Genomic DNA, 12,552 nt, shown 5'->3' with positions numbered 1-12,552 from the left:
CTATATAATATATAGTATATATATTATATATATATTAGTATGAGTACCTATACCCACATGTTATATAATCAATAATAATATATACTATTTAGACCACACATTGTTAACTGCAGTAACCTTTTTTTTTATTTTCTATATTTCATTCACAATAATATAAATTTGTTTCAACTTTATTGTATTATGTTTTAATTGTTGAATTAATTTATTCAAATGTTTTATATATAGTTAGCTTCTATTAATACTAATCGTCAATCACATATTATCATAATTAATAATATTCTACAATATTAATTGCCACTTTCTTAAAAACGGTATTTAAAATAAATGTTTCAACTGGAAACTATATTGCTGACATTATTTATAGACTTTATCAATTTTTAATCGGCTCAATTACTGCATGTTTTGTTTATTTGTTTGAGTAACATTATAGTTATATAGCAAAATGTGTATACATACATTTTCATGTACCCTTAGAGAAAAATTTAATATTCAAACAAATGTCAGATTTTTAGTATACATCGAATGAAATTGACTGTAACTGAATTACAATGTGTCTTTTTGAAGTTGATGTATCCAGGTGATGTTTATCTGTTATCTAGAATGCGACAAATATTGAACCAAGTATATAATATATACACTGACAATGTCTGTTTCTTTTCAAGTTTTGACAGTTTTTGACAAACTTTTTTAATAGAAAAGTTTAGTTGTAAAACATGCCTGAAAAACTAATGGAACAAGTGAAATTTTGATTTATTTTTAAAAGAAAAAAAAAGGTAGAAACCTTTTTTTCGTCCATTTTCACACTAATATACCATTATAAAATAATATGATTTTTGTACTTAAATAAAGTGCATACTGCATACCAGTAAACTTATACGTCTCAAAAATTGTTATAAAATGTGTGATACACTATGCTATATACCTATACCTATACATTATGATTTATGTGTATTTTATTCAATTTCAATTTATTTTTTATTATTTTTTTTTTTTTTTTTAATATAAACTCTATATTAAGCAACTGAACAGATTAAGATATTATACAGAAATTATATTTGAAGTAGAATTTACTTATAACGATCTTGAGGGACCTAGAGAATCATATCGTTATATCCGGATCCCGGATGAATAAAACATACTGCAAGTGAGATCATAAACTAAACCAATATTTTTAGTAGTGTACAAATCGTAAAAAAATTTCAGACCTAACCTAACCTAACAGTCTAACTAACCTAACACTTTATAATAACAAATATTTCAAATGTACATTTGTTTACTATATTTTGATACGAGTGAAACAATAATAGATTAAGAAAATAAAATGTTTACTACAAATTATATCATTTTAAATTATTGCTAGTTCAGAGTTTCAGACTTCATAACAGTACAGTTTATATTACCTCCTCTCTGAATCACTCAAATCAATAATTACATCACAACTATTTGTATTTAATCGAGGACTTTTTAACTCTGGCTGATTTGAACTAGAAGCATGACTGCTTGAAACTGGAAGATCTAGATTTTATTAAGTTCTTGTTAGGCATTTTTTGTTTTGTTATGTTTTTAAAAATACTTTATATAAGTACTTTAGATCTTATTATTTGTTTAATATTATTAATTATTAAGAATTATAGAATGTAAGTATTAGTAACATAAAAATTAAATATATTGAAATAAAAAAAAAGAACTATACAAAAGTTTTAAACACAATCCAACTATTTACTTGTTTTAAAAGTTTTATTAAATGATTAACAAGGAAATAAAATGCATAAACTGCAGAGACATATTTATAAGCGTTAGGTCTTTTAGCATTCTACTATAAATAAAGAAATGTGTTGTTATATCCAGTACTCAAAGTTATTTCGTCAATTTATATTATAATATTATTATGATTATTGTTATACAAATAAGTAATAAGTTATTACTAATAACTATTCATGTAATTGATACGTCATAGAAAAAGCTTTTATTTTTTAAGAGTGATAGTGGAGACTTGTTGTGCTAAAGCGTAAGATATAAAACCAATCATGTACATGGCTGAAAACCATTTTATACCAAATATCGTAATATATTATATATATTAATCGGAACACTTCTGTAGGTATATATAATATATTATACATATCAACAGATTTTCAATGTTTCATCTTACGAATCTATAATTACATGAAATTAATAATTAATTTAAAAAGTACTTTAGTATTACGGTCAATAATACAAGCAATATTTTTTTTTTATTAAATAAGTATAATCTATAGGTACCTATAAGTAATATTACTTTTTTTCATTTTTAAATAAAATTATAATAAATAATTGGTTTGAGAATATTATTTTTTTTCCTATACTAGAGATTTTTCGTTAGTAGTCAAAACTCAAAACTTTTATTTTTTGCCATGGATAGTGTAGATATAATATTATAATTGTAAATATTTATAAGTATATAATTGTATAAAACTCAAAGCTAATGGCCTATGCTGCCGAAGCTGTAACGTTCAATAAAAAAAAAATATTATATTATTATAATATGTGGGTAAACCAATAGTATATACACTCTTTTACTATTATTAATTCTAGGTAACCAACCACTTACTAACCACCGGTTGTCGGCTAAAATTAGTAACCGTACAATTTTCGATTGAATTGTTGAATTGTGAGTAGCTAATAATTAGTATAAAATAGTTTTTTCCCCGTTTTTGGTAGTACCTGATAGATAATAGGTCTGTTCATCGATAACATCACTTCGTCCTGCGGTGGCAACAGGGTCGGCGCATACCACCGTAGCGAGCGCGCACGCGAAACTAATTGACGAAAAAAATAAAAACAACAATTTAAAACCCGAAACTCGCGGCACTCGACGGCCCGAAAACTTAACGGACGGAACGCGTGATCGCGACGATGGCAATATAGCACTAAACGGCGCTAAAACAATAATACCTATTAATATTGTTGAACACTCGTTTGGTATATAATATATAGTGTACGGCCGGGCGGTACGTGCTTAACTGGTCGTGGACTTTTTATCGTGCACTACCTCGGTACTCAACTGCCCAACGGTTACCCACACCAATCCGTATAATAATACGCACCACGGTATATCGTCATACTACTGGTTGCGCACGCGGTTACCTCCTCCTTTAGGCACTCGTGTATATCGTTATCGCTGTCATCGTCGTTGTTTTCGGCGATCCGCGGACAGGGTGGAGTCCAGCCGCAGCGTGCTGTACGGTGACACCCATCGGGTACCGTCGGGCCAATGGCCGGGCGTCACCCGGTCCACGTGGCCGCAGCATCCCGTGGCTGGGCGGGAGCGGTGGCCGCCGCCGCCGGTGATCGATTGTGTGCCGGCCGACGATTCCGGGCCAATGGGTGGATAGTGCGATCGGGTCACCCGCCGTCGTGGCCTAGGTGTCGTATATTATCCTATTGTTGTTCTTGTTCTTGTCGTTGTCGTCGATGTTATTGTGTTATTGTTGTTGTCGCCATCGCCGCGTATGACCCACTTTTCGCCGCGCGTCGTTTGTCGAGAGCGATCGCGCTCGCTCTCGGCCACCAGTCGGATGACGCTTTTCGTCACCATGTATAATTTTTGCTATTGTACGCACTACAGTATAATATATTATAAATATAATAATATAATAGCCTATAGTGTCTGATTGCAGTATGATTTGTACTTATATTATTGTGTCGATTTAGGTTTCATATGATTTTTCCTCCAACATTTAAAGTATAATATTATATATATATATATATATATATATTTATGTTATTTTACGAATTTACGTCATATGCTTTATAATATTATCAGTACCTATATACCGTGAATTTTATGTTTTGGTTTTTCTGCAACTTGCAAGGCTGCAGTAAAATATTTTGTATGATATTCTTCACAGAGTTATTCCAAATACAAAAAAAGTTGTCAGTCATTTTTACAATTATCCATGCTAAAATTATATATAATATCAGTATTTTATAATTTTTTTATCAGAAATCGTTGTCATACTAGAATAATTAATATACCTAATTACTTTTATAAAATGCTATAAAATAGGCAATTGTTGACATTGTTGTTTTATTGTTTTGTTTTTCAATTGCTTGATGTGAAAACATCTAATGCGGCGGGTGAGACAGGCTGTTGGCGTGTGGACGCGTCTCGACGTGCCATGTCCCATGTTACATATAAAATTGCGCAAATACTAAAGAATGATTTTTCTTACACAAACCTATGTTTAAAATTTTCATAATTATTTATCTTATTATATTAAGTATTTATAGTATTTCATTTTTCTATTGTATACAAATTAAAAATATAAATTATTTATACTTTCAACTTTATCGACTTTCACTCATTCGCCTATAGTTACGTATCTTTATTATCTATACTAATCTAAGTAATCTATAACGTCTATTTACTTTATTTTAATCATTTTTTTTCTTTTATTGTGTAGGTATTATACTTACTACTTATATAGGTTCCTATTTATGTTATTTTTTTTTTTCTCTAATAATGATTCTCAACCTTTTTTTGTAGGTATGCTTACCACCTACGACCTACATTGTTAGAAAATTATCGTGTAGAAATTAATCAAATTACGTTTTAATTAAAAACGTTAACGTTATTTTACATGTATGGAATATTATTTCTCTAGAAACTATAAAATTATGATTTTTTAAGCGTTTAACGCACAAAATAATGGAAAATTAAATATTCACAATTATTAATGATATCAATCCATTTCACTTTATGTCATGAAGTAAGATTTTCTTATTGTACCAAAAATAGACTTTCCACATACCAGAGGTTGAGAAACGCTACTCTAACAGTCTATCCTACATGACTTATTAACCTATCAACCTAAACAAAATATTTAATAACCTAAAAAAAGTAATTGAATTGTAATATTTCATAATTTTAAATTTCTATTAGATTATATAATAGTTAGAACTACACGAAAAAACTTCACTTAGCTACATTTCAGTAACTCCGTGTACGAAAATAAAAATAAAATGTAAAGTAGATACATAATTCAATATCTGATCATAAATTATTATTAATATTATATTTGAATTAATTGTGTCAACACAATATTTACTTAAGTTTTTACAGTGTAACAATAAATTACAATAATATAAAATAATTATATGGCCTACGGGCGTTTTAGTTATTATATATATATATATATATATTATATAAAATAACTAAAACATATAAATATATGTGTATATATATATATACATGAATACAAGTTTTTTCCGACTTATGCATGATAAAATATGTTTTAGAGTAAATAGCTTAAAATGTAATCAAAAATCCCCCATAATGGCTAAATATCCAGTCATTCATATTATACTAATTCAAAAATATCGAAACTACGTTGTCACATTATATTTTACAATTTTTTATGAAATTCAACAAAGTGATCTAATTACTCTGTTGTATAAAATTCATAAACTTTTATTATACCTACTTATTATTAACAGTTATTCATACCTAAGATTCAAAATTTTGGTAAAAAAATCCATACAAGTTTTTCTTAGAATACGATCATACAAGACACCCGTAGGTCAGGAGTGATGGTCTTTTTATTTCCGGAATACATCTTAGTGTATAGCAGTAACAAACATATTCTCATCTGCTGATTATTTATCAAACCTTGCTCAATATAAGATGTTATATATAAACAAGTAATAATTATTACTATTAGTTTAAGTTATTATATATTTTAGAATTAAAACATGTTATATAGGTATACAAATGTATTATGTATAGTACCTAATACCCGTTCTTATTTAGCACATATAATTTTAGTAAACGAAATATAAAACTATCAGCTTAAACAGTAATAATTTTATATACAAACAATTGAATTGTTTAATAAACATATTAAATTATTAAATAAAGAAAACATTTTAAGTCCAACGTGATAGAATAGATTAAGTATTTTTTTTTTATATATATATTCATTGAAACGACCACAAAGTTTTTGTCAATGCTTATCACAAGTGCAGGGTAGTATAGGAAGATCGTGTAATCTATTTATCTATATATCACTATACACGATACTTCCCCCTTTCTCCAAGAAGAGCCATGTTCAACCTTCACTCCCAATGGAGTGAGGCCTACTTGGAAACCAGATGATGAAATCGGACTGCAACAGCACGGAAAATTTGTGATCACGTAGAACCACGCAATTCGTTTAAACTTTGTTATGAATCGAACCGATGACTGTATGAATCCCAATCAACTTCGTGACCACTGCACCACTTCGGGCTCAAGTAGATTAATTGTAGAATAACGAAGTTATAATTGATATTTAAAGAATTAATTAAAGCGAGAATATTTTTGCGCATGGAGAAAATAAATGTATAGTTAAAAAGAAATATGAGATTTTGCAGTCAGCGTGAATGATTAACCTTAATTTTTATAGTATAAGGTACCTACATAAATAATAATATGTATAAATTGTAGGGACCAAAACATGAAAAAACTAATAAAAAAAAAAAAAAAAATGTTTCCCTTGATTAATATCCTGCAGTATAGATTTACATTATAGTTATACACATACACAGAGAACAGTACTTTGTATTATATAGTATACGTACCTATACGGACATACGGCTTTACCACCATATATATAGACAATACCATTCGGTATGGCCACCCCTGCTATTTTAGTTAATAATCAATTGTGTTATCACTTGTAATAACAAAAAAATAGTATGTACCTATTATGTGCTTCAGTGTTATCAAACATTTTTGACTTCCCCTCCCCCCTGGCTTATACTTCGGTTCAACCTTGGATACGTCAAGTACATATTATTAAAATGTTATACACCAACAGGGCATGCACATATATATTCAATATAATATATTTTATAGGTACGTATTATTAGGTTATATATATATATTAATGTAAGGATTAGAAAAACGACTGTGTCATGTTATAAGCTTAGATCGTGTTTTGGCTTATTTTATAGAACTGCGTGTTTGGAACGGTCTTTGTGGTTTAATAACACTGATAATTAAACACCCCAGTTAGGAAAGTCATCGTTGAAAGCCAGCTATGGGACGGGACTTAATTAACAGCGTTCGCACCGAAGGGGTCTGACAGCCTAGAGTCATAAATTAATGTAAGCCCACATTTTGTCATGACAAATTGGCTCGTCTTAAAGCTATATTATATACTACATATTATTATACACCATAGTCCATATAGATTATAGGTACCTATATATTATATGAAAGTTTATCGCGTCATCGATGGTGTCGATATATTCCTCTCTATACGGTTTAAAATGTATTCTATTTTCTACCATTTATAACCATTAACCAGCATTTTTGTATGTATTATACATGTAATATTATACATACATAATCATGTGTTATTCAAACGCAATTTAAATGATATTTTTTTTTTATTATTATTAAAGCCGCAACAACTAAGGTTATTGGCATATTGTACAATGTAAACATTAAATTAGGTGCTAGATAACATTATGAATATTAAGTACAATGTAGATTATTTATAAAGGTATAACGTTAAAATATAGAAATACAGCATTGGAAGTGAGAGAAAGATGAAAAGAAAAAAATACAAGTACAAAATAGATACAAATACAAATACAAATTTCAGATAAGGTTATATACAATTTGGTTGTTTTAAGAAACTTTATGATTTTTATAGTGTTTTCATGATCGGGTCCAAGTGCTTCATATAGATGCTCAGGTATACTTAAGGCTGTTCTGATGTCTGCGTAGTTTCGACAGTATAGGAAGATATGTTTGACAGTTAAAGCTTCCCCACAAGTTTTACATAGGTCTGGGTCTCCTCGTCTCGCGAGGTGACGATGTGTAAGCCAGGTATGTCCAATTCTTAGTCTTTTGATTACTATAACTTCATGACGTCTTTTGGTAAGGTAAGTTGACCATGGGTTAATGGAGAGTTTAATTTCATTGAGTTTAGTTTGTGAAGAAGCCCAACGATGTTGCCACTTTTCCAGTGTCAGGGCCTGTATGACGCCCTTGATGTCACTCAGAGAACATGTTTGGACAGAGATGGCATCAGGAGAAGTTATGGCTCTTTTGGCATAGATGTCAGCTGTCTCGTTGCCTGGTATTCCAACGTGGCTGGGGATCCATAGCAGCGTAATGATTTGATTATTAATATTTAGTAGAGAGATCTGATTTTGGATTATTCTGGATATGATGGTGTGTTGGGTCGTTTTATATTTAAGATGCTGTTTAGAGCGCTATAAATGATAAATATTATCATATAAAGTGAAACATAATGGTTTTACATATATTTGATTTCATAGACGGCATATAGGTATCTGTATAATAAGATAAAAATACAATAGCGATTAACCTAAAATAGTTTATTACGAATCTTTTATTAATTTAAAACTGTAAAAGTAATTTTTAAAGTAAACACAACTCAAGAATATCAATATTTTTTTATATTTGTATTTTATAAACTATTACGCAGAATAATAAAAAAATTATGAATAAAAACTTAATTTTATTATGTTTTTTTATATTATGTATAAGATATACAACAGCTATCCATACAACAGCGCCTCAGAAGTAAGAATAAAAATTTATAATTAATAGTTAATGTTTCTTAACAGCGTAAAAAAACGTGAAAAATTTGAAAAATGTGAAAACCCTGCAGCTAATACAAATTTTGACCCGAAAAATGACGACTCGTTTGCGTACAACTGTTAAATTAGACTTATATTTTAACTTGCTGTGCAAATTTCGATAAGGTACACGTAATCTCAAACTTTTTGATTAATAGTGGTGTGTTCTAAACGATAATGCTATTTTAGATAATTTGGTGCGTATTATTGACGACTACTAGATGTTACTATATGCCTATTATTTAGTCAAATTTTGATGCTATTGAGACACGAGTCATCTTATTTCATGTAGTACAATGGACAATCAAATATCAAATGTATTTGATACGCGCAGAGGAAGACGTTGTTTTAATATTGAAAAATGAAAACTATAAGTATAGTGAGTTTCGTGTTTTAAAATCAGTTGATCTGTTGTTTAGATGTACCAATTAAAAATGTACTTCAAGAGTTACTGTGAATGAATCAATTACCAATAGATAATTAATGCTTCAAACACACACAATCAAGGTGCAAATCACACTTATCAATATCTATATAATTATAATGAAATAACATCAATTTTATGTTTTTAATAGTATAGCACCCCACGTTTTAGAGGTCTAGTTGCGCCTATATGCTAATACTCGGTACTTGTTTTAAACAAATTATTTGATGTACATGTATTATTTACAAATGTATAATACACATATTATATGTATTATAAATCTATATAAATAATATAAATTAGCGTGACTAAGTTAAATATTGATGCAATACTATAATAAACCATAATTTTAACCAACTATTTGTTATTGTTATATTCTCACATGTGTACCTATTATACTTATACATTTATAAAAAAAAGAAAGGCATAATAAGAACTCTTATTTTTGCTGTATAAAAATTATTTTTACTTCGTCGGTATAATCGGTCGTGCCGTATAGCATGACCACCAAATTTTGAATGGTTCACCCAAGGGATTTACCCCACATAACTCGACAATTCAAATACGGCAATTCGATACGGTCCTGTCCAGGAGTTTGGGCGTTTTGTGGAGGGTAGTTTAACTGATGTGAGATGTGCACCCTAGGGAGGAATATGTACCTTTTTAAACATTTTTTGGGCTCATGATCATCTATTCATGGTTTTGGATGCTGAGATTTGTACCGATTGTGTAGAGTATAATACAAGCGTTTTGTATTTGTATTTTAAAATAGACACGACGCCACAAGTAATGTAGATTTAAATTTCTTGTGATATGTGATTATATCCAATAATAGCTTATAAAACAGCTTAAAATAGTTTTTCGCGCGCTATTCCAAGACTAAAAACCGATTACATTTATCTGAATTATCACTGCACTTATTTTTCTGTATCATTAATATACTTATTTAGGTATATACAACATACAAAAGAAATGAAAAATGTTATTTTTATCGTGCGTATGGACACTATATAAGTTACCAGGTACTATAGCTCTCAAGTCCATTAACTTATCTATAAACATAAAATATGTGTCTTAAATTACGTCAAAGTTGACTCAACGGCAGCTGCTCCAAAAGTAAATATTTACCAAAATCATAAACAGTCAACTGACAAAGGGGAAACATTACGTCAGAGTTTAATTATTTTCGTTGCATCACTTATAATAATAGACTTATTTTAGTTATTTACTTATATAATATCTACAAGTATAATATATTTATTATGTAGGTACCTATATACAGAATTGTACAGTTAAATTATTTTATCATTCACTAAAACGTATTTTCACCTATTTTACTCATTATATTCTATAGGTACATTGTATCTATATTGTGTAATGTATACTAAATTTATTATCTATAATACAATGAAAATTATAAATAGCAACAGACCTATTATAACCGAGCTGATATCAATCGACTAAATTAATTTTTTTTAAGTAAAGTTCAAGTTTTTTGGATTAATGTAAATAGTAAATGGTTGTCATTTTTAGGTACTGTAATGCTTTACAATAAATACCTTCCTATATAAATTTCAATAGTAAAATAAAAATAAAAATTTCCTGTGTCCACAATAACAGATATTATATTGTGCAATCCTGCATTAAGAATAGGATGTCAAACGTATTTTCCACGACTTTTTTTCTCGTGAAGACCTCTGACGAGTAGGAGGACGTGGGAATAAAGAAACCGTCAATAACGTGTCATATAATATAAACTGTATATATAATATATAATATAACAATTTCGATATACCTTTATTATAATACACGTACCTATAAATATAGATGGCGAAGCCATTAGAAGAATAAAAACCGCGATTACAATGATAATATAGCATAATAATAATATAAAATATATATGCGTCTCTTGGCACACGTTATTATATACTATATACCAGGTGACTTGACAGCGCTCGTTCTGGTATAATAACACACAGACAGTATATGCACATATATAGGTACACCCGTTAGCCCAGCGTGCGTGTACGAAGATATCTGTATTTTTAAACGTCTATTAGGCCACGAACGACCTGACATCCGAGACGCGTCTCACGCAAGCCCTCCCACCGCGGGACGTCCTGAGAGAGTCTTGTTTTTAGGCAAACACACACACTTACCGGTCTCCTCCTCTCACACATCATAATATTATACAAGGAGAAAAGAAGAAAAGGTCACCTCTGTGACGATACTCGCAAAACTCTTTAATACGTCCTGTTATTTTGACATGTCGTCCCAGAGGCTTAAACGATATTATATTATCCGTATATATTACGAGTGGGTGTGATCGACATTCTTTTGGTGTTCTCGTTCTATAGAATAATATCGGTTAGGTTAGGTCTATACATTTATAATTTTTTTCATTATTATTATTAATAATAGTGCAATGGTGATATTGAACCGTAAAACCAAAAAAAATTTCAATTTATTATATATTATATAATAATTTTGTTTTTTTTTAGTTAAATTTAAAATATTATGCATTTATATTATTATATACTCGTATACTTAACGAAATACCCAGATAGGTCAAGGGCGAATAGTTTAAATTGTTAGTTGCTTTCACTGTTTCCTCTAAATAATGAAAAAAAAAAACTTAATCGTCTCATTGATTGTTTTGCTCCGTACAAAGTACCTAGTACCTATATATATATATATAGATTATATACTATTATATATATTATGGGTTTGCATACTATGAGTGCTCTTTTATTTTATAGATGTGTTATTAAAATTGATCGACGTTATATAATCCAATATGAATAATATCAAACTATTAAATTTTCTGCCACAGTCACAGGCCTCGTGACCGTTCGATGTTATATCTATGACCGTTTTCCGTTGTACGTTTTATTATTCCGATTTCATCAAAAAAAAAAATCAATATATTATTTATTCATATTATAGTAATTAAAAATAGCCAACGTATGATTGGTCACGTTTTGTTGAATTACTACATATACCTAGGTAATAAAAAACAACTTCTATATGACATTTGTTTTTATTGTATATAGAATAACGGCTAATAATGGTTCGCCCTGAGCTGAGGCGCACGTTGTGATTTTTACGAGAAAATAAATCTAAGAATTAAGATATATGGACGTATGTAATATTGCAATAATAATATGTTGTAATTATATTATTTATAAACATTCGTAAAACCACTGTCCTGCTGAGTTTTTGTAACATTTTTTCGGGGGCCTAATCACACACGCACGCCCGATCACCAGCATCTGTGATTATTATTGCTATATACACCAGGTTGGGGTGAAGTGGTTTGTTCACCGTCCAAAGGCTGATAGTAATATTGTGGCGAGGGGGTGAAGTAGCGATCGGGCGCGCGTGTGAGTCGTGCAAGGGAGAAGTATACACCCTGGATAGTGCGTGCGGGGATAGTCCATGGGCGTTATGTGACGATACAGAGTAAGAGGGAAAGCATATAATATGGATAG

General features: G+C 29.7%; 1 protein-coding gene across 1 annotated transcript in view; it reads right to left on the bottom strand.

The window, feature by feature from the left end:
- The window catches only part of LOC107168455 (uncharacterized), a 39,996-nt gene extending 36,923 nt beyond the window's left edge, over positions 1-3,073 (bottom strand). The window contains exon 1 of the mRNA XM_015517868.2: positions 2,704-3,073. Coding sequence (XP_015373354.2) covers positions 2,704-2,736 — 33 coding nt within the window. The 5' untranslated portion in view covers positions 2,737-3,073. The remainder of the gene's footprint in view (positions 1-2,703) is intronic.
- Positions 3,074-12,552: the final 9,479 nt, after the last annotated feature.

This window comes from Diuraphis noxia, unplaced genomic scaffold (assembly GCF_037042655.1).
Source record: "Diuraphis noxia isolate RWA-SAM2 unplaced genomic scaffold, SU_Dnox_SAM2 contig0002, whole genome shotgun sequence".
Taxonomy (NCBI): Eukaryota; Metazoa; Arthropoda; class Insecta; order Hemiptera; family Aphididae; genus Diuraphis; species Diuraphis noxia.
Note: the sequence above shows the minus strand (reverse complement) of the source record. Positions and strands in the feature narration are given on the sequence as shown.